The sequence below is a fragment of the Rhamphochromis longiceps genome, linkage group LG9 (assembly GCF_057381845.1).
Source record: "Rhamphochromis longiceps isolate RC_006_pf linkage group LG9, R_longiceps_female_GT1.1, whole genome shotgun sequence".
Taxonomy (NCBI): domain Eukaryota; kingdom Metazoa; phylum Chordata; class Actinopteri; order Cichliformes; family Cichlidae; genus Rhamphochromis; species Rhamphochromis longiceps.
In genome coordinates, this window is record NC_140565.1 from 31,883,006 (window position 1) to 31,907,397 (window position 24,392).

The 24,392-nt window shown below is 40.8% G+C and overlaps 1 protein-coding gene across 1 annotated transcript; it reads right to left on the bottom strand.

Annotated features, from left to right (window-relative positions):
* Window positions 1-268: 268 nt before the first annotated feature.
* On the bottom strand, window positions 269-23,482 carry LOC146662602 (uncharacterized). The gene is made up of 4 exons (XM_085417531.1): window positions 22,502-23,482; window positions 20,203-20,308; window positions 10,362-10,958; window positions 269-2,777 (listed from the first exon to the last, which is right to left on the bottom strand). The coding sequence occupies exons 2-4, from the start codon at window positions 20,218-20,220 to the stop codon at window positions 2,199-2,201; spliced, it is 1,194 nt and encodes a 397-aa protein (XP_085273657.1). The 5' UTR covers window positions 20,221-20,308; window positions 22,502-23,482; the 3' UTR covers window positions 269-2,198.
* Window positions 23,483-24,392: the final 910 nt, after the last annotated feature.

The following is a 24,392-nucleotide window of genomic DNA, read 5'->3' on the forward strand; positions in this document are numbered from 1 at the left end:
TTGGGGGAAGTAATCAGTAATTAGTTACTGATTACTTTTTTCAAGTAACTTGACCAACACTGCTTACAATCATACAGTTTTAACCGTATTTCACGGCGGGGAGCACCGGTGTGTTTGTTAGAGCAGACCCAAAAGCAGACACTGGACGAAGGAGCTGGTTTGCAAACCAGCAGGAAAACATGAAAAGATGCAGGCATGACACGAACTTGACATTAACCAGGCAGACCAGAAACATGACAGATTAGACACAATCAACAACATGGTGAACTTTAATACAGGGGAAGATGACACAAAGGAGACCTACTAAACAATGACCAGTAACTACAGCTAAGGAACCTAGGATCTAATGCCAAAAGGACAAACTATAAACAAAAGAAAACAGAGCGCTGTGTCAACGGATCCAGGACTTAATAAAATCAAGTTTTTAAATTGTTTTAGGTGCTACTGTTACGTGTTTGATTCTATTTTGATTTAACATGGAACCCTTGTTAACTGAATGTGCCTACGGCTCCACCCTATTTCAATAGGTACCTCCCACAGGTTGCACTTATTCCGCCAACGATGTGGAGATCGAGCTGTTTTAGATTCAGCAAAATCAAGGCACTCAAAAAGATCCTCTGGAAAAGATTAAAATTCTTGGAACAGAGTTTAATACACAGAATTATATCAACAGGAAGAAAATACAGTTTTTCTTGCCTTCTGGCAGCTGAGGCGAGAAAAAAACAATCCCAGGTTGCAAAAACTTCATTAATATAATTGTAGATAATATTTGACCTAAATATGCGGGTCTTGTGATTTTAAACATGTAGGTTAGATGCTTATCACAGTGATTCCATTATGTAACCACTCCAGTGTATGTATAGTGTATACATGTCAGTATAAGTCAAGTGTATACAGGTATATATGTCATACAGTTGCAGTGGCCTCATTGTTCTGACAAAGAAAACTAACCTATCGACTACACTACACAATGGAAACATGGTAACAAATAGGGATGGGAATCCTTTAAGTTTTATCCGATACCGGTGTCAAACTGGATATTTTGAAACCGTGCCGGTGCTCGAACCGGAGGTTAAAGAATGGAAAACACAAACTTTATACAAAAACCTCTTGTTTTTATTTTTAGCAGTCTTTTTCTGCAAAATGATAACCAAGTTAGCCTTTTCTGTTGATACAACATACCTCCTTTGGTTGGAACCGGGGCTACACTGGCAGGGCTAGAGACCAGGACTCCACTCTTCGGGTTCTTGGGGGATATTACTAACTCCGGGTCCGATAACAGGCACCACATCTGCAGTAGATGTGCTCGGTGTGAGGTCTTGTAGCAAGCTATCAAATACGGTGCTTTTTCTAGCTTTTACAAAAACGCTATGCATCACCAGGTGCTTCATCAGATGCTGTGAAGTACAGCCAGACCTTTGAGTGCTTCGCCTTGGGCATTTTTAATCTGTAGCTCTCTGTTGCAGGGTGTTTTGGTACCATTCTTTATTCATGGCTGTGTTTGGGGGCAAAATTATGAGTGAGCCCACTCGCTTTACTGTTGGCATGACGCAGGACTGATGGTAGCGCTCACCTTTTCTTCTCCGCTCAAGCCTTTTTCCCCAGATGCCCCAAAACAATCGGAAAGATGCTTCATCTGAGAATATGACTTTGCCCCAATCCTCAGCAGGCCATTCACCGTGTTTACATGTTTTTTTGTTAAATTAAATCATGTTAACATGAAATAAACAGAAAAGGAAAATTGTGACAACAAAATCTCTTTCTGACTTCTTTAGAAATATATATTTTTCCAGCTCCAGTCCGTAAAGTTAATCTCCAACAAGTAGGACAAAGGATCACCTGCAGCTAAGACGGGATCTACCCTCAACCTGAGCTCACCTGGTCCACCAGCCCTTCATCCAGCATCACCAACAGCAACACAACAGCCCATCAGATTGACCAGCAGCTTTACAGCATCAGCAGTTCTCTGATACTTCCAAACAGTGACATGGATCTATATTACATCTGTGCAGTCAGCACTGGCAGAAACAGGAAGAGAGCAACCTTCAGAAAAAGAAATATTAAATCCATCCATCCAGCTAGTGGAACATTTTCATCAGATCTTTACAGGAGATTACGTCTGAACTCTGTGGAGCCTGATCTCAAGGGTTTTAAGTCTGACACTGAAACCAGTAGAGGATCTTTCTGTCTCTTCAGATTCACTGTGATGGGAGCGATTTCAGCCCTGTGTGATCACGCTGATGTTTGCACAGAGCAGACAATGAGGTGAATGTTTTGGCACATTGGTAACAGTGAAACAGTTTATTAGTAACGTGGGATCGTTTGTGTTTGGAGTATGAACTGAGATTCCTGAAGCTCTTGTCACACTGGTCACAGCTGTAGTTTCCTTCCATGTGTGTATGTTCATGATTGTTACGACTACCTGGATGTGAGAAGCTTTTGTCACAGTGTCTGCACTTGTATGGTTTCTCTCCTGTGTGGACTCGTTTGTGTGTTTTAAGCTCCAATGCAGAGATGAAAGATGACCCACACTGATCACAGAGGTGCTTTTTAACCCCAATGTGAATCAGTTCATGTCGCTTTAAGTCAGCTATTGTGGGGAAGCTTCTCCCACATTCTTTGCAGTTTTTCAGGTTGTCTCCAGTGTGTTTACGTTGATGTCTTTTTAGGGTGTCTTTTCGACTGAAAGTTTTTCCACAAAGGTCACAACGAAAGTCTTTCCCACCACCACGGTGATGACAGGGTTGAGAACTGGATCCATCTGTGTCGCTCTGCTTCTAAACAAAGACACAAAGACAGTGTAAGTCAGTCCTTCAACATTTTTATCCTGAACGTCGCCTGAAATAAAGAGCATCTCTGCAGACGTACAATTACATTTGGCTGTTTCAGTTAACACACTCAGTTTACTGGGCTGCAATAACTACAATACTACCAACATAATACTACAGTAATAGTAAAATCATAACTGACATGAAAATCTGAATAATCACTCAGAGCTGCTTTTCCATGCAGTAGAATTGCTAACATGCTAACACAGTTTAATGAGCAGTGTAGGAGCCATTCTTGGGTTAATACCTTATGTGGTCACTAGAGGTCACCTTTTTCTGTTTTGATTATGTAATGTAAAGGTATTTAAGGTAGACGCACGTAATCGGCGTCAGGTGTGTCATTGAGAAGGCAAACAGTTTGTGACCGTTGCGCTGTTATGCTATGTCGATACGGAATAAAGACCAAAAAGGACAAGATACATACTGCTGGATTTATTGGACTGTGAACATTCATGCATACCAGTGACATCGCGTCACCCCCGTTAACGACCACCTCAGTGGCTTCAAGCGTAGGCTTAGCCTCTACATTAGAGTCACAAACTCCTTTTCTTTGGGGAAAAGTTTGTGCCAACTTTGCCGCGGTGTTTTGGAGACTCGGCGCAAGCAGGAAAATTAAAGTCTGAGTGATCGATCGCCGCGGAGAGCTGAATGCCGTTTGGAAAGGTTACCGTGGAGGTTTCACGAGGAGCGGACAGCTGGACTAGCGGTCTGTCAGCTGACGACGTGGAATGCTTGGCGATTGTTCCGTGGATGTTGGAGAGGACTCAGAATTCTTCATCGGAATCAGTACGGCGCCCAACGCAAGGTATGAGTAGCGCTACTAATAAATGGCCATTTATAAAAGTGTGCACACTTATTTAAGAAGACGTAATTCCAATGCATTGGTGGTCAACCCAAATAAAACTGATTTATAAACAAACTTTCGCATGTGCGCATAAACCCTCAATACTTGATAAATATTTGAGTTTTGGAACATTTGAACTATGGACACAAATAAAGCTGCTGACAGGCCCCCGGAGCCTGCTGCAGAATCAGCTGTGCAAAGTAGCAACGCCAGCAAGGCTGGGACACATCCAGAAAAGGAAAAACGAGTGGTGAAATTGACTGCTAAGGCACTTGCAGAGAGACTAGACAGACTGCAACGTGATAGAAAAGCTAAATTAAATAAAGCTAATAATTTAAAAGAGAGTATAAGGGTCTCAATGGAAAAAAATGAAACTTCTATGGTTAAAGCATCATTCAGTGATTTTGTTGGTTTGTGTAATGAAGCAAAAACAATTCATGGTTCATTGATGTGTTTGTTACCAGATGATGAAAAAGAAAAGCATGAAACATGGTTTAAAGCAAAAACAATGCATTATGATGAGTTCACTTATGAAGTGAAAGAATGGTTGTCAGGTTGCGAACATTTACATTTAAAGGGTGATCATGGTGTTGATGATGGTGTTAAGCCAGAGGACAGTGTTTCAAATGTTGTTGGTAAATCTTCAGTCACTAAAAGCTCATCTAGTGGTAAAGTGAGCACAACTTCTTCTGCCAAAATCAAAGCAAAAGCAGAAAAAGCAGCATTACTCGCTCGTATGGCAGTCCTAAAAGAGAAGCATGCTTTGGAGGAGCAAGAGCTAAAGCTAAGGAGGAAACGTGAACAGCTTGAGCTTGAAGCGTTGCTTTCTGCCTCTTCTGCAAAGTTAGCTGTTCTCCAAGCTGCTGAAGTTCAAAGTATATCTAACATATCATCCAATGCTATGAATTCATATTATGAAAAGGAAATCAAGAAAACAGCTGCTTCAGCCACAGTCAAGCCTAGTACACCAGTCAATGAAGATAAACCTGCAGTGCAAATAGTACAGACTGAAAGCAAAATATCTGCAATGATCCTGCCAGGAACGGAAATCGAAAGTGAGCCACAAGCTCAAACGGTCATCACAACACAATTTCACAATGTGGATCCTCCATCGCCCAGGTCAATTCCTACAGCGGCAGAAGGACGGTTGGAGGACATTTGTACCATTTTACAAAGACAAAATGAAATAACTGCAACCCTTGTTCAGCATCAGCGTGCATCGTCATTACCATCCAGGAAAATACCTGTATTCGATGGTGATCCTCTTCAGTACATCTCTTTCATTAATGCGTTTGAACAAGGAGTGGAAGAAAAGGCCAATAAGAGGGACTGCTTGTATTATTTGGAGCAGTTTACAACAGGACAGCCGAGAGAGCTGGTACGCAGTTGTCAACATATGGCTGCAGGACAAGGCTATATACAAGCAAAGCAACTGCTCAAAGAACACTTTGGAAATGAATATAAAATTGCAACTGCTTATATTGACAAGGCGTTATCTTGGCCTGCAATTAAAAATGAAGATGTGAAATCATTGCAAGCATATTCCCTTTTCTTATGTGGGAGTTGTAATGTCATGAAAACATTGCAACATATGCAGGAACTGGACATGCCAGTGAACATGAAAATCATTTTGTGCAAGTTGCCATATAAAATGAGAGAGAAATGGCGAGCGTTTGCATATGATATATTGGAAACCTCTAAACACAGAGCTCGGTTTCAAGATTTGGTTGCATTTATTGAAAGGCAGGTGAAAATTCTTTCGGATCCTTTGTTTGGGGACATTCAGAATGTAACGTCAACAATCCCTGTCTCAAAGGTTGACAACAGACTGAAGTCACAACCAATCAAACAAATTAAAGGGAACAGCTTTGCTGCTACAGCCACACCCATGAACATGAATAAAACCTACAGCACGGAAAGGCTGATTACTACAACAAGCCATGACTTTACAGTAAAGCCATCTTGTGTCTGCTGTACTCAACAACACACACTGGAGGAGTGTCAACAGTTTCGGCGGAAGAAGCACAGAGACAAAATGCTTTTTCTAAAGGAGAAAGGGCTGTGTTTTGGTTGCTTAGGTGCTGGGCACATAAGCAAGGACTGTGCTAAGCGTTTGATATGTAGAACGTGTGGTAAAGGTCATCCCACTGTCCTCCATATTGATAACAATGGTGTAATCCCTGAATGCTATGGAGAGCCCTCCTCTTCAAAGAATGTAAAAACTTGTGGTCATACAGGGGCCGGAAGAGAAAGCGGTTTGCTTTCCATTCTGCCAGTTCAAATAAAGTCTGTTAAAGGTAGTCATGTCATACAGACATATGCTTTTTTAGATCCTGGCAGTTCAGCTAGCTTCTGTTCAGAGCACCTCATGCAAAAGCTAAATCTTGTGGGCAAAAGAACTCAATTCCTGTTACAAACGATGGGTCAAGAAAAGGTAGTCTCTGCCCACTCACTTACTGGTCTTGAAGTTTCTGGTTTAGGCAGCAATGCCTTCTATGAACTTCCAGAAATCCTAACACAGGAAAGGATGCCTGTCACCACGGATAACTTCGTAAAGGAAGAAGATCTGATCAGGTGGCCATATCTGTCAAAGGTTCAAATTCCCCACATAATGGCTAATGTGGACCTGTTGATTGGATGCAACGCTCCCAAGTTATTGGAACCATGGGAGGTCATTCATAGCCAGGGGAATGGCCCATATGCTATAAGAACAGCATTGGGTTGGGTCATAAATGGGCCCATGGAAGATGGTAAAAGCAACTTGGACAGCGAGCACCCACCAACAGTTGTAAATAGGATATCTGTTTGTAAGCTGGAGGAGATGACTTTAATGAAAGGGTTACAGAGGAAAAGGGTTTGTCAAGGGAGGACCTTAAGTTCATGAAGATCATGGAAAAATCTGCAACAATGGAAGACGGACACTACTGTTTGAAGTTACCTTTTAAAAAGGACAACATAAAGATGCCAAACAATTTCTCCATAGTTAAACAAAGATTGCAAAGTCTACAACGAAAACTTCTCAACAATGAACAGTTGCATAAAGAATATAAAAACTTTATGGACGAGATGATAAGTAATGGATATGCAGAGCAAATACCTTCACAGCATCTGTCTTGCGAAAATGGAAAGAAGTGGTACATTCCTCATCACGCAGTTTACCATCCCAGAAAACGATCTATAAGAATTGTATTTGACTGTGGGGCATCATTCCAGGGGACATCATTAAACAAGCAGCTCTTACAAGGTCCTAATCTCACAAGCACATTGCTTGGGGTTTTGCTTAGATTTCGACAGGATCCAGTCGCATTTATGGGTGACATAAAGGCAATGTTTTATCAAGTTAAAGTTGCCAAAGAGGACAGAGACTTTCTGCGTTTTTTATGGTGGCCAGATGGAGATCTGAGCAAGGACATAATTGAGTTTCGCATGACTGTTCATCTGTTCGGTGCAGTATCTTCCCCGAGCTGCGTCAGTTTCGCTTTGAGAAAAACAGCTGAGGACAATCAAACTGAATTCCTAGACAAGGTATGTGAAACGCTGAAAGAGAACTTCTATGTGGACGACTGTTTAAAGAGTGTGGCCTCCACCTCAGATGCTGTTGATTTGGTCAAAGATCTTTCAGCACTCTGTCAAAGGGGAGGATTTACACTGACCAAGTGGGTCAGTAACAATCGCACCCTGTTGCAAAGTATCTCTGAGGAGCAAAGGGCTAAAGACTTGAAAGAATTAAATCTTGACAGAGACAAACTTCCGGTAGAAAGAGCTCTGGGCTTGCAGTGGTGTGTGGAAACTGATACATTCAACTTCAAAATGGATATCCCTCAAAAATCCTGTACTAGGCGTGGAATGTTATCAATATCAAGTTCCATTTACGACCCATTGGGATTTCTTGCACCAGTCCTGCTGCCTGCCAAAGGAATGCAGCAGGAGCTTTGCAAAAGGAAACTGGGATGGGATGAACCAATACCCCAAACCATGTTGCAAAGGTGGAAAGGTTGGCTCAGTGATTTGCAAAGGCTTTCCCATTTCAAGGTTAAAAGGTGTATACAACCAAGAGAGTTTGGACCTCTCTCACATGCACAGCTACACCATTTTTCAGATGCTGGTGAATCTGGATATGGAACCGTGTCATATCTGCGCATGCAAGATAATAGGAAATCCATCCACGTCGCATTCTTGATGGGCAAGGCAAGAGTAACACCTCTAAAACCTGTCACTATTCCACGTCTGAAACTAACAGCTGCTGTAGTTGCTGTCCGAGTGGATCTCATGTTAAGGGCTCAGTTGAGAGTGAAACTCGAGCAATCTATATTTTGGACAGATAGTACATCTGTACTCAAATATATAATGAATGAGGATAAACGATTCCTTACCTTTGTGGCAAACAGAGTCTCATTCATTACAACTGCAACTAAACAATCACAATGGAGATATGTAAGCTCAAAGGAAAATCCAGCAGATGATGCTACAAGAGGGCTCAAGGCTGGGAACGTTGTTCATAGCAGCCGCTGGTTCGAAGGACCAAGCTTTCTGCAGAAGCCAGAAAGTGATTGGCCAACCAATTTAATGGAATGCTCCTTAGAACCAGAGGACCCTGAAGTCAAAGGTGAGGCCACAGTAAATGTTACTCAGGTAAAAGACTTGCTTGATGCTACATGTCAATTGATGGTGTACTTCTCAGACTGGAGAAGGCTCAAGGTTGCTGTTGCTTGGTTCCTTAGACTAAAGGCAATCCTTCGTTCAATGAGGGATAAGAAAAAAGGACCGCAACCTTACTCAGATAACCCAATTTGTAAAAGTACTACAAAGGAGAAAGTAAAGAAACCGCAGCTGTACAGACTATCTTCAAAGGATCTTCTGAAAGCTGAGCTTGCCATTATTAGATTTTGCCAGCAACAACGATTTGGAGAGGAGATTGCTACGTTGTCAAGTGGGGAAAGTTCTGTGAGCAGGCACAGCTCAATTTATAGATTAGATCCTTATCTTGACGATGAAGGCCTCTTAAGAGTTGGGGGACGACTGACAAAGGGCTCCTTACCAGAAGAAACGAAGCATCCCCTTGTTCTTGCAAAAGATCAACATGTAGCAAATCTCATCCTAAAGCACATTCATCAACAGCTTGGTCATAGCGGTTGTAACCACACCTTATCCACACTAAGGAGAAGATACTGGATCACAAAGGCCAACTCAGCTGTAAGGAAGGTTATCGCAGAATGTAATTTTTGCAGGAAATATCATGGAAAAGCCTTGGAGCAAAAGATGACAGATTTACCCAAGGAAAGAATTTTGCCAGATAACCCACCATTCACCAATGTCGGAGTTGATTACTTCGGACCTATTGAAGTGAAAAGAGGACGAGGTACAGCTAAACGCTATGGAGTCATTTTCACCTGTTTAGCCAGCCGAGCAGTGCACTTGGAAGTGGCTAGCTCTCTAAACACAGATGCCTGCATTAATGCTTTGTGCCGTTTCGTGAGTCGAAGAGGTCAAGTCGCTCACATCCAATCGGACAATGGAACCAACTTTGTCGGAGCAGACAGAGAGTTAAGGGAGGCTCTTGAATCGCTGAAACATACCCAAATAGCGGATGCTTTGCGACACATTGGAATAAGATGGAGTTTTAATCCGCCTGGAGCATCACATCATGGTGGAATTTGGGAACGGATAATTCGTATGATCAGAAAGATTCTGAGATCCGTTCTTCAGCAACAACAGTTGGACGACGATGGATTAAATACGGTTCTATGTGAAATTGAAGCAATTTTAAATGACAGACCCATCACAAAGCTTTCTGATGATCCAAAAGACCTAGAGCCACTTACACCAAATCACATCCTCCTGATGAAAGGAAAACCATCTTTACCACCCGGACTATTTGACCCTCAGGATATGTATCTGAAGAGAAGATGGAAACAGGCTCAGTACATCTCAGATCTTTTTTGGAAACGATGGATACGCGAATACCTGCCTTTGTTACAGGAGAGACAAAAATGGAACCAAAAGAAGAAGAATCTAAAACCTGGAGATATAGTCATTATAATGGATTCTTCTGCACCACGTGGTTCCTGGCCACTTGGAAGAGTTCTGGAAGCCATTCGTGACAAAAAAGGACTTGTGCGATCTGCACGTTTAAAAACAAAGACTAATATTCTGGAAAGACCTGTAACTAAACTTTGCTTGTTACATGAGACTGTAATCTAAAAGTGTGTTACTTATGTTTATTTATGTGAATGTATAGGTCTAAAGTAGACTGTATTAGTGGCTCCTTATTTTCTTTGTGATTAGAATTGCCATGTCTGATAGCCATTTCAATTAGGGGCCGGGGTGTAGGCGCCATTCTTGGGTTAATACCTTATGTGGTCACTAGAGGTCACCTTTTTCTGTTTTGATTATGTAATGTAAAGGTATTTAAGGTAGACGCACGTAATCGGCGTCAGGTGTGTCATTGAGAAGGCAAACAGTTTGTGACCGTTGCGCTGTTATGCTATGTCGATACGGAATAAAGACCAAAAAGGACAAGATACATACTGCTGGATTTATTGGACTGTGAACATTCATGCATACCAGTGACATCGCGTCACCCCCGTTAACGACCACCTCAGTGGCTTCAAGCGTAGGCTTAGCCTCTACAAGCAGAGTTGTTCCAAACAGTCAGGCTAAAATGACAAGATAAAAATCTAAATACATACCTCACAGTAACTGCACTTGTAGAGTCCCTTTCTGGTGTGGATCTGTTGGTGTTGTCTCAGGTAACGTGGAGCTTTAAAAGTCTTCTCACACAGGTCACATTTATAAGGTCTCTCCACATTGTGGGTAAACATGTGTTGTTGTAACTGCCTGTTGGTTATAAACTGTTTGCCACACTGTTCACAGCTGTACACATAATGTCTGGTGTGAATGCGTAGGTGTGCATTTCGACTCTCTATGTGGCTGAAAGTTTTTCCACACTCGTCACAGCTGTATGCCTTAATTCCAGAGTGGGTAACTAGATGATTCTGTAAGCTCCTACTGTGAGTAAAAGCTCTGCCACACTGATCACAGCTGTACGCTTTAACTCCACTGTGGATGACTTGGTGTGATTTTAGGGCACTCTTCCAGGTAAAAGACTTTCCACACAAGTCACAGCTAAACGCTTTAACTCCAGTGTGGATGACCTGATGACGTTTTAGTGACTCCTTCACAGTAAACTTTTTCCCACACTCGTCACAGGTGTGTGTTTTCTCTCTCTTTCTTCTGTGAGGTTTGTCGGCCTCCTGAGAGCGCTGACTTCTCGCTCCATGTTGGTCCTGCAGTGACAGAGATACAAACAGAGGCAGTGAGTGAAATGCAGTCGTGGAACAAACTCAACCTTCAAACTCCCTCCATTAACACTAGTTTTAAACCTGAAGGTGGAGTGTGGCACCAAACACCTTAAAGGTCTCTTATCCCCACCTGCTGGTAGTTCTAACACATTACATCCAACCTGCTGTTAAAAATAATTCATGACTGTTCAAACTCTAGATCATGCCCTCCTGCTAGGGCTGAGCCATATTACCGTATTTTCACAACCATAAGGCGCACTTAAAAGTCTTAGATTTACTTCAAAAAGTACGGCGCGCCCTATAGCGCAGTGCGCCCTGTGTGTTGTAATGAGGACGTAGTAGAGAACGCCATGAGAACGCTAAAGGGTGAAGTGCGTGCGTTGACTTTATCGCACATACCTGTATAAAAGAACAGGTATGTGCATTATGTGGAACATCGTTTTTTTAACAACCCTGAAAATGGCAAAGAGACACGCTTACGAAGCACAGTTTAAACTGAAGGCCATCAGCTATGCGGAGGAACATGGAAATCGAGCAGCGGCGAGAGAATTTAAGATTAACGAATCGATGGTTCGCAAATGGAGGAAGCTAGAAAACAAGCTCCGGCAGGTCAAGAAAACGCAGCTGAGTTTCCGTGGACATAAGGCGAGGTGGCCCGAGTTGGAGGAAAGACTCGAGCGGTGGATCATCGAGCAAAGAACGAGCGGGAGAAGTGTTTCGACGGTCACCATTCGGCTAAAAGCAGTTTCACTAGCTGAAGAGATGAACATTGAACATTTCCAAGGAGGTCCGTCTTGGTGCTTTCGTTTTATGAAACGGTGCCATTTTTCCATCCGGACCAGGACTACGGTAACGCAGCAACTTCCAGCGGATTATAAGGAAAAGCTGGCCATCTTCCGCTCCTACTGCAGCAAACACATCGGCGACAAAAACATCCAGCCCAGCCACATTACAAACATGGACCAGGTCCCGCTCACTTTTGACATCCTGGTGATTCACACTGTGGAGAAGAAGGGGACCAACACGGTGGCGATACGCACAACGGGGCACGAAAAGTCTTCTTTCACTGTTGTGCTTGGCTGCCATGCTAATGGACAGAAACTGCCGCCTATGGTGATTTTTAAGCGAAAGACTTTGCCTAAAGAGAAGTTTCCAGCAGGAATCATCATTAAGGCAAATGAAAAGGGCTGGACGGATGAGGAAATGATGAAAGAGTGGCTGAGGGAGGTGTATGTAAGGAGACCAGGTGGTTTTTTCCACGCATCACCATCGCTGTTGATCTGTGACTCTGTGTGCCCATCTCACAGCCGATGTGAAAAAACAAGTGAAACAAATGAACTGTGAGCTTGCTGTCATTCCGGGAGGCCTGACAAAGGAACTCCAACCGCTGGACATCGGTGTGAACCGCCCGTTCAAAGTAAGGCTGCGAGCGGCCTGGGAGCGATGGATGACCGGTGGAGACCACAGTTTCACTAAGAGTGGAAGGCAGCTCCGGGCGAGTTACGCCACAATTTGCCAATGGATTGTAGATGCTTGGGCTAACATGTCTGCTGGCACTGTTGTTCGAGCTTTCGCAAAAGCCGGCATCATTTCCGAGGAGCCGCACGGCACGGAAAGTGACTCTGACAGTGAAGAAAGTGAACCTGGCATGTTTGATGGAGATTTAGCGCAGCTGTTCAATTCAGACACAGAGGATGAGGACTTCGATGGGTTTGATTAATGATAAAAATGTGAGTACCAAACTTTGTTTTGCTCCTGCTTTATTTTTAAATACGCACACTTGTATGCTTGTGTGTTGTTGATGATGACGATTACCGGTAATAGAAATTTGAGTAAGGTACCGAACTCAGGTTTGCTCCCGCTTTATTTTTAAATACGCATACGGTACTTGTATGCGCCCTATAATCCAGTGCGCCTTATGTGTGTGTTAAATACAGTAATGGCACACATAACTGAGACTGCGCCTTTTAGTACAGTGCGTCTTATGGTCGTGAAAATACGGTATACCGTTCACGGTAATACCGGTATAATGTTAGGCAACGATAGGAAAATGAAACATCGCAATAGAATGGGAGTAAAACGCGCATGCGCAGTGCCTTTGTTTTCATACGCACATGGCCGATTGTTGAGTGAAACAGATGAACCAGAATTGGTTTGTAAAATGGTGCAACTTCCGTGATGTGGAACTGATTTGGTGTTTGTCCGTCAGATACACAACAAAGCACATTTTTTTGCAGAACATGCAAGCGGCCGTCGTATTTGTCGGACTAAGATGCTCTTAAATCTGGGAGTAATGTGGGTCCTAAACTCCATATGCTTCAAGTCAAACGAACACTGCAGCATCACTGAGAGTTAAAAACTGTCTTAATTCTTTCATCTTTAATAAAACGATCAGCATTGCTGCTTTACCAGGTGTAACTATGATGTTTAACTTCCAGGTATCGATGAAAACAAAAGTTATTACATTTAACGGAGTTAGAAGTTAGCAGGAAGCTCGCTAGTTTCGCTAGTTACCTAAGCATGATACAGCATGTTCTGAAAAAATTCAAACGTACAGCTCTGCTATCACTTCCAACATAAATGAAGACAGGAAACTAAACAGCAGTGACGTTTGTAGGGTTACTGAAGTTGGGCTAGCTGGTATATAATGATGTGCTACGTGATCGCTAGCGACACAGCTATGTTAGCATAACATAAACAGTGAAGCTGGAGGACGAACACTAACACTTTTCCACTTATAAAAGTTAACGTGAAAGTTCCTCATGGTTAGAGACAAATGCAATCGCATGGCAGGATGCTGTAAACGGACCAAACTTCAGTCAGGAGAACTGAGATAATCCATCCACAATACAAGGTTAGTCATTAATATACTGCAACAACATGGGAATAGAGCAGCTGCCAGAGAATTCAACATTAATGAATCAGTGCTACAGAAGTTTCACGTTTGCTCCGGCAGTGATGGCTAGGTAGCCCACTGCTTTGTCTATGCTCGCTTGCAGATTCTGGATAGAAAGAAACAATGAAGGAAAGAAAGATAGAAGAAATGTAAGATAGGCTTCTACTGCACCACAGCTTCTGTTACCTTCAAGGACTCTGCATCACAGCTAACGAGGCTAGCAGCCAGGCCACGCAGGGCTCCACCACCAGCTAACAAGGCTAGCAGCCAGGCCACACCAGGCTCCATCACCAGCTAACGAGGCTAGCTGCCAGGCCACGCCTGGTACCAACAAACAGCCAGTGAGGTAATTGCCAGGACAAGCCGGGCTTCGGCAACCCTCAAGGGTGCTTCGCAACCAGCGGGCCTTAACGCCGTTAAGATGCCGCCTAAGAGGGGCAATGTTAACGTTAATGAGGAGGAACTGGAGGACATAAAGAAATCCCTAAACTTTATGTCTGAAGAAATAACAACAATATCAAAACAACAAAAACTGATACTCAATTTAATGGATGATATTAAAGAACTAAGAAGGCAGAGCGAGGAAAAGGACAAGAAGATTGCTATGCTGGAAGGACGGGTGTCAGATCTGGAACAATATTCAAGAGTAAATGATGTGATAGTGACAGGACTGGAAACCAAGCATCAGACATATGCACGGGTAGCAGCATGAGAGAGAGGGGAGCCACCCGAGCAAGAGCTACGCTCTTTGGAAGAGCAGGTAATGGCCTTCTTTAAAAGCAAAGGTATCGAAATGGACAGTAAAAATATTGAGGGATGCCATCCTCTTCCGAGGAAAAACAAAAATCAAATACCTGCCATTATCATTCGTTTTGTTAATAGAAAACAGAAAAAAGAACTGCTCAAGCAAGGAAGAAAGCTAAAAAGGTACAAATGTTTATTTAAATGAACACCTAATCAAGAAAAATGCAGACATTGCAAGACAAGCAAGAATATTAAGAAACTTGGACGTCAGACTGTAAAATATTCATTAAGTTAAATGGAACACTAGAGCAGGCTAAGGTTCTAGTCATCAAAGAGATGACGGAACTAGAAAAATATAACTGAAAAATGCAAAGCAGTGCTAAATATGATGTGACCGTCCAAGTGCACAACCAACGCAGATGTCTGACAATTTTCAACTAACAACTCATATAGATATTGAAAATAAGACATTGATGTATGACAGCAACATAGATCCTGATTGTAATTTCTTTAACAATAAGACAAATGAATGCAATTATTATAAAAATGAGCAACTTAAAAAGGAATTCAAGGTAGAACAGGGTATAACAATGGTTCACTTTAATAGTCGAAGCTTATATGCAAACTTTCAATCCATCAAAGACTACATAACACAGTTTGAACAGCCATTCAATGTGATAGCCATATCGGAGACCTGGATAACTCCTGGAAAAGAAGAAGACTTTAAAATAAATGGATATGAATTCCTTCATGTAGACAGGATCAACAAGAAAGGAGGTGGGGTGGCACTTTACATTGATAAAAACCTAAAGTACGAAAGAATGGGAAGAATGACAACTGTTATTGATGGAGTGATGGAATGTTTATCAGTGGAAATAAGTATGGAAAAAAGGAAAAACCTAATTGTCAGTTGTATATATAGAACACCAGGATCTAAGATTGAGATATTTAAGGATAATATGGAGGACTTATTTACAAATATAAATCAGAAAAGAATGTTTATTTGTGGGGACTTTAATATTGACTTATTGAATCCAAATCATAATAAGAGTACAGAAGAATTTATTGATTCCATGTACAGCATGGGTTTATTTCCACTGATAACAAGACCGACCAGAATAACATCTCATTGTGCAACTCTATTAGATAATATATTTACAAATATAATAGAAGGAAATATAAAAAGTGGACTGTTAATCAATGATATAAGTGACCATTTACCAGTCTTTGCATCTTATAATTGCTATTATAAAGTGAACAACGATGGACATAAGATTATTTACAAAAGAATAAGAACAGAGGAGACATTAAATTGTCTTAGAAATGAACTTTTAAAGCAAGATTGTAATATTGTATATGAACAAACAGAAGTTAATAAAGCTTACGAAGGATTCTTAAGAACATTTAACACATTACTTGATAAAAACTGCCCAGTAATTGAAATCAATAGGAAACTCATCTATGCAGGAAGACCATGGATGACTAAAGGACTACAAAATGCCTGCAAAAAAAAGAATACCTTATATCGAGAATTCATAAAAAAGAGAACAATAGAAACTGAAATGAAGTATAAAACTTACAAAAATAAATTAACTAATATAATGAGATCCTGTAAAAGAGAGTATTACATTAAAAGGTTAGAACACAATAAAGATAACACAAGAGATATATGGAATGTATTAAACCGTATAATCAAAAATGAATCAAGGAATAATGATTACCCTGGGTACTTTATAGAAGGGACAAGAAGTATTAATAACATGGAAGAGATAGTAAATGGCTTTAATGAATTCTTCGTAAACATAGGGCCAAAACTGGCAGAAGAAATAAAGGTTGATGGAATAGAAAGGGACACTGGTGAAAATATTGAAAGGAATAGTAGCTCAATGTTTTTAAGAGCAATGGAAGAGAAAGAGATTTATGACATGGTTAGAGGACTTAAGAACAAAACCAGTACAGACTGGAATGATATTGATATGGTAACAGTAAAGACAGTTATTGATGGTATTGTAAAACCATTAAAATATATATTCAACTTGTCGTTTCAAAAAGGAGTTTTTCCACAAAAAATGAAAGTTGCTAAAGTTATTCCCATTTACAAAACCGGTGAAAGGCATCATTTTACAAACTATAGACCAGTGTCAATACTCTCCCAGTTCTCTAAGATACTGGAAAAACTCTTCATAAAAAGATTTGACAGTTTTGTGGAAAAATATGAATTAATGACAGATAGTCAGTATGGGTTCAGAAGCAACAGATCAACAGCTTTGGCACTGATAGATTTAATGGAAAAGATAACCGAATGTATGGATAATAAGAGGTATGCGCTCGGCGTTTTCTTAGATCTAAAGAAGGTGTTTGATACCATACTGTTAATCATGAAATTCTATTTAAAAAACTGGAAAAGTACGGGTTTAGGGGAGTTGTTTTGGAATGGTTAAAAAGCTATGTAGGGAATAGGCAACAATATGTACAAATAAATGAATATAAATCCAATTTGATGGATATAGCTTGTGGAGTACCTCAAGGTTCAGTACTGGGTCCAAAAATGTTTATTATGTACTTAAATGATGTCTGCAGAGTATCGGAGATTTTAAAGTTTATAATATTTGCAGATGACACAAATATACTGTGTTCAGGTGTGGAATTGCCACAGGTTTTGGGGATGATCACACAGGAATTAACGATATTAAAGAAGTGGTTTGATATAAATAAATTATCATTGAATCTAGATAAAACAAAATTTATGTTGTTTGGAAACGAAAAGAAAAACATCAAAGTAGAAATATGTGTTGACAATGTATATTTAGAAAGAGTAAATGAAATAAAATTTCTTGGGGTGATCATTGACCACAAGCTCTGTTGGAAGCCACACATTACTTATGTTCGGGGGAAATTGGCACGGGGCATTGCCGTCCTGGGGAAAGCAAAGCATATGTTGGATCAGAAAGCACTGCACATTTTATACTGTGCTTTACTACTGCCATATATGAGCTACTGTGTAGAGGTCTGGGGAAACACATACAAAAGTAACACACAAACAATAACTATAATACAGAAAAGGGCCATTAGATTAATGAATAATGTAGGGTACAGGGACCATACAAATGCACTCTTTGTCAAAATGCAAGCTATTAAATTCCAAGACTTGGTGAAGCTTAAAACAGCGCAAATAATGTATAAAGTAAGAAATAAATTGCTTCCAAAAGAAATCTGTAAATTGTTCATAGAAAGAGAAGGTGGGTATAACTTAAGAGGGAAATGGAATTTAAAAATTCAAAGTGCTAGAACAACTTTAAAAACAATGTCTATCTCAATTGCAGGAGTTAAATTATGGAACAGTCTAACAGAAGAAATAAAAGACAGTAAAAACATAAAACAGTTTAAAGTAAAATATAAAAACCTAATTTTAAATAAGTATAAGAATGAAGAAAACGGGGTTAACCCAGGACGGTAATGTTGCTGGTAATGGTGTTGTGGTTCTTTTTTGGTTTTTTTGGTTTTGGTTTGTTTGTTTTTCCATAACTTGTGTATCGGCAAATATACACATTCTGTATTTATCATATGAAAGAAACTATACTGTGGAGGGGCATGCTAATTTCTTGTTTTTGATTGATGTATGTTTTTTTTTTTTTTTGCTTTATTTTTGTTGCATATGTTGTTTGTTTAATTTAAAACAAAAAAAAAACAATTAAATGAATGAGAGGTAAAACTTAAGGGGGTAGGGACAAATAAGTAAATACTTCTACCTACTCCTTTTTCAAACAAATAATGGAATAATAGTTTGTAATGATTGTGAAGGCACATGTTTGAAATAAAAATGAACTGAACTGAAGGAAGCAAGAAGAATGAGTTTAATAAAGTTTGATTTATCTGACTGCTTTGTTTCGCTTAATGTGCCTTATAATCCCGTGCACCTTATGGTCCGAAAAATACGTACTGCACACTGCAGTTTAATGTTGCAAAGCACCTCTTTTTAACTTCAGTGGATATTATACATGGTTATGCTCAGGATATGTCAGCCAATTTCTACTGGAAATGACTTTTGGTTAAACTTTCAGCAAGGAATTTGCATTTGCACTGTTACATTTTTATAAAGCTTTAATGTACATAAAAACCAGCTTCTTGTTTAAGTGAAAATAAATGGAAGGTTGTCTTTTTGCGCTAGTAATGTTGTGGAGTTGTATTTTGTCTCGCATCAATTATATCGTCAGTTATATCGTTATCGCAAATTTTCAAATATATATCGTGATAAATATTTTTGGCCATATCGCCCTGCTCTAACTCCTGCTGTACACAGTTATTAATGCTAGCATGCTAACACACTCAGAAAAGTAATAAATGTTTACCAAGTCTATACTTTTTTATGTTTCCTGTTTCCTATTATATATTTCTATCATTTTGTCATTTTTCAATATTAATAATTACAATGTAACATTTAAAAGTTGATTCAGTGAAGGAAAATATTTTACTTTTGCTCCCTACATGAGAAAATGATAAATGGTAAATGGCCTGTATTTATATAGCGCTTTACTAGTCCCTAAGGACCCCAAAGCGCTTTACATATCCAGTCATCCACCCATTCACACACACATTCACACACTGGTGATGGCAAGCTACATTGTAGCCACAGCCACCCTGGGGCGCACTGACAGAGGCGAGGCTGCCGGACACTGGCGCCACCGGGCCCTCTGACCACCACCAGTAGGCAACGGGTGAAGTGTCTTGCCCAAGGACACAACGACCGAGACTGTCCAAGCCGGGGCTCGAACTGGCAACCTTCCAATTACAAGGCGAACTCCCAACTCTTGAGCCACGATTGCCCTAAGAAAATTGTGGCTCAGAACAAGAAAATTGTATTTTGTACTCCTTACATTTGCAAAACAGATGTGTTACTTTTAAGGCATGTGAGGGGTTTATTTCATCACTGCAGGCATCAAACATCAAACCAACTTGAGAAACGGGAAAAGAAACACATGAAAGACAATCCTGATCGTGTACTAATCACCAGGGTATGAAACATAAAAAGAGATGAAAGAGGCAAAACTGTGAGTCATAGTCAGGAGTTAAAGTGAGACGTTGTTCTTCTTTCTTTTTTGCACAGCACCTGAACAAACAGGTAATTTCAAATGCAGCGTTTCTATCAACAAACATCAGCAAACACACAAACTGTTCGTGTGCAGTTTGTCTCACAGTGTGTTGCTGGCTAAAGGTCCAGCTGCTGCACATCACAGGGAGAGAAAAGAAAGAGAGCTAACTTCACTCAGAGATGGAGAAAGATAAGACACACAGGACAGGAGAGGAAGAAGAGAGGTTAGATTTAAAGGGAAGGACTGCTCAGTGGGATTTGATCAACTGGAGATTAAAGCTTACATGTAAGTCCTCATGTGTTGAAATCAGATATTGGGTCTGTACATGTGACATTATGTTTTTTCATAAACTGAAAGATGCTGCAAAACAATCTGAGGCAGATTATTTAGTGAAGTGATTGTATATATAATAATATACAACACAGTGATATAACAGGTTGGGAGGATGAGAGTTTTAGACGTGACTGATTATTTGGTGAAACTGTGATACTTTCCTCACCTCCTGTGTTGAGCTCATTGTTTCCTCTGTAGTGACTCAGCTGAGTCCAGATGGCTGAAAATGTTCCTCTGCTGCTCCGTCAGACTCTTCTCCTCCTGCTGATCAGCTGGGACACAAAACAGATCTTTGTTAGGCTCCACACTGCACTGAAGAGTCAAAGTGTCTCATATGTTCATCTGACAACACAAAGTACAAATTTCACTCTGATTGCTTGTAGAAATCTTGTGAGACGTGTTGTGCTGCAAAGTGAGGAAACTCTCTCACTCACTTATACTTCAGGAGGAACTTTGTGACATTGGCTCTAATATTCTAAGCAGCCCTTTACTATGACAGGGCCAGAAAGTCCTATTTGAAGGTTTGGGAGAAGGACCATGTTAAAGGTGGATTGGGGTTTATACACTTTGTTATGATACAGGTAAGGCTGTAAGAGCCTGAGAAGGTGTCCTGAATGAAGCTCTAAAACCAGTTTTCAGCTAACGACTCTGCTTCAGTCTGGAAAACAGCAACTACAAGTTTAAAGACTCCATCAACAATTCACACCCAGCAACAGCCTGAACAGCTCCTCCTGTGGTTTCCACAAACAGGGACAGACATGTTACTCCCCCACCCCACAGTTTCCACACCTTCAGCTAGGGCTGCACGATTAATCGTTAGAAAATCGCGATCTCGATTCATACTTATGTGCGATCTAATTTCCAAACGACAAAGATTAAAAAAAAAAAAAAAAGAAAGAAAAAAGGACGACGATTGTACCGCATTTTGATCCGGGACGTACTCTGCATGAAAACAAGCGCTCACTCTTCCTGCTCAACAAATGACATGGGCGGAGCCTTATACCACGTGATACAGAAGCTGTGCCGTGTGATGCTAAAATTAGCAGGGACAAAACAACGGAGAGCACGTCAGGGATGACGAGAAAGTGACAGGAGAAAATCTGTCCCGGTCAACCACCCAAACATCAATAACGGGAACCTTATACAGCGCTTCCCTATACCCGTCGAACTCCCGCAGGCTATTACTTATCACCTGACCAAAGATATGGCTCCCATCAACACTGTGCAAAACGAGGGATTTAGGAAAATGATCAACACCCTAGACAAACGCTACACGGTGCCGTCCCGCAACCATTTTTCTATTGTTGCACTACCTGCTCTATACACGCAGTGTCGAGCAACGGTGGAGACGGAATTCCATTTGTTGTTTTTATGTTCAGTCTCAACTGTTACGAAGTTGATGTGCAGTTAATAAGCGCAATAAAAATTTATACTGGAAAAGAAAATCGTGAGAGAATCGTGATCTCAATTCTAAGCCAAAAAAATCGTGATTCTCATTTTATGCAAAATCGTGCAGCCCTACCTTCAGCCCCCCAGTCCCACCACCTCCACCATTCCCCAAACTTTGATTATTTTCATCTAGACGTAGTTTTTTGTGGGAGAAACATTTCGTCACTCATCCAAGTGACTTCTTCAGTTTCAGCTGACTGCAGCTTTCCTCAATCTTCAACAGAGCATTTGCATAATGACTGAAACGAGCACCACTGAAGGAACAATGGGCTGGGAGGTCAGTTATTGAGCATTAATATGCAAATTCTCATGAACATTGATCAACAACCTCTGATCAAATGCTGTGATTGCAGCGACTCCCCAACTCTCTGAATGGTACTCATGGCCATTGATCAGCGGTCTTTGATTAATGAGCTTTGATCAGTGGTTTCAGTGCTTTCCTTCCTGCTTTGACTGCAGCTGTGTTTGACACAGGAAGACATTATTACATTCTTCACACTCTCCTGCACATTAACCACCACAATATATTTTATTCTCTGTGCTTTCAAATATGAACACTGTTTACTTTCATCTCTGTTTCATTAGTTTTTGTTAACATCTTCCTGTGCATCACTTTACAGCAGCCACACTCATTAAAATGAGCCTTTGTAGGAGTTCACTTCCTCTCATGTGTTCATCCACAGCAGCTGGACAATAAAGTTTATTGTGACCCTGATACTGCAGCAGATCGCTCTCATCCATTTCCTGTTATCACTTCAAATAGAAATGAGGCTGTAGAGGTTTGGTGCAGGCAGAAAAACAGCTGCAGGGACAATGAAAAGACTTTTCTGCTCCAACTTCTCCCAGCATGCTGAGCTAATGATTAGCTGGTGTTTTTCTCCAAACACTCTCTCACTCTTCTCTCAACGTGTTCACAATAAACTGTGAACAGACACCGAGGAGAGCAGCAGAAGACCTCATTCAGGAGCTAAACTCAACATGAACTGAACTCACAGTAAAGTTAGCTCGGTGCTTACCTTTAGATGAGCCCACAAACCGAGAGAAACTCCGCGATGAAGCTGCAACTCTTTCCAAACACAGGAAACAGATCAGGGAGCAGAGACCCACGTGGTTCACGCTGATCTCGGCTACGATCCAGGAGACAAGGGTGGGCAGATCGATGCAGATATCGATCCAAACGGTCGTTTAGTTTGTTTTATCATCTAAATTCACTCTTTTACTTGCTTTGGATGAAAAAATAGCTCCGTCTGTCATCCCGGAAGGCGCTTCGTCTTCTTTACATCGTTTATTGGCGGTTGTCAAACAACAAAATTGTCCTTTACTGCCACCAACTGGTGTGGAGTGTGAACTGGCACGTCGACCCTCAAATGCACACAAACAATTTACTGTGTTATAAAAACTGGAATAAGGCCCGATAACCTTACAATAAGATCCAGTTTCAGTTTAATGTTTATGTTTTGGATCAGTCGCCCTCTCACAGTGTAATATTTCCTCTTCTCTTTGATCGCCCAAAGACGTGGTGCAGAATATGCCATGAAAATCATTTGTTTGAAGCCAGCTCACCTCCTGCAACCAGAATACGTGCTTCTTTTGCAGTTCAGACTACTTCTGACATTTCTGTGGAGGAACACCAAAGTAATTGCTGAACCCTCTGGGGTCCAAGTATAATTTGCCATTTTTGACTGCTTTTGATTTTTCCTCTATATTATTATTATTATTATTATTATTATTATTATTATTATTATTATAAAAACAGTTTATCTCGCCTTGTTTGGTATAATCTTTTCAGCACAACCTCAAATATCTGAAATTTGAGTTATTTTTTACATTTCGGCATACTATATTAGCACAATTTATCTAAGTTCAAGCAAAAATTCAAACTCAGAGTAGAAAAAAGTTACATTTTTTCCTGTGAAACCCATAAAAATGTTTGAAGAATCATTTTCATAACTTGAAATGCAAATACAAAATTGTACATTTCTAAAAATTCTGCACATGTTTTGGAAACAACAGTTATCTGGTACTATTCGCTTAAAAATGCAGCCAATCCCTCAGGTGTTTTTATATAACAATTTAAATGTATTTACAGAACAAATAGGTGTTCTGGATCAAATAAGAAGGCACACAAATTATTTGTGCCAGTCCAAAAAAATAGTTTGTGTTCAGTATAAGACAGAAGAGAACACCACAGGCCTAAACCCTGCAGGTCTGACAGCAGGAGGTGGATCAGTCCAGTTTTTCATGTGGGAACAGCGTTTACACTGGAATCTGCCTCTGATGGCTTTGATGGAGCAAAGACGCTTGAAGAGCGTCTCTCAGCATGGGCCCGAAAAAAGTTCTGTCAGCTGAGGAAGGCGACGATATTAAGAAGCTGCTGGAGTTTATGACAGAGGAGATTTCTGCTGTCAAACTGCAGCAGAAAGCCATCCTGGACCTGGTCGAGGAAGTTAAGGCTCTCCGCGTACAGAACGCAGAGAAGGATCGGCGGCTGGCGTACCCGGAGAACAGAGTGGTGGATTTGGAGCAGTACACCCGGATGAACGATGTCATCATTACGGGGCTTCACATCAAACCCCGGTCAAACGCCCGGGGGGGGGTCACAGCTGACAATGTAGGAGGGCCAGGAGAGAAAGATGTCAACTCCACGGAGCTTCAAGTGGTTACCTGTCTACGGTCCAAATGTGTGGAAGTGGATTATAACAATAATTGAGGCTTGCCACCCTCTACCCTGAAAAAATGACAGTGACAAACCAGCCATCATTGTGAGATTTGCTAACACAAAACACAAAACAGCACTGTTAAAACAAGGAAAGAAACTGAAAGGAGCCGATGTCTTCATGAATGAACATCTGATAAAAAGAAATGCGGACATTGCCAGGAAAGCACGTTACTTGAAGAAATAGGGAA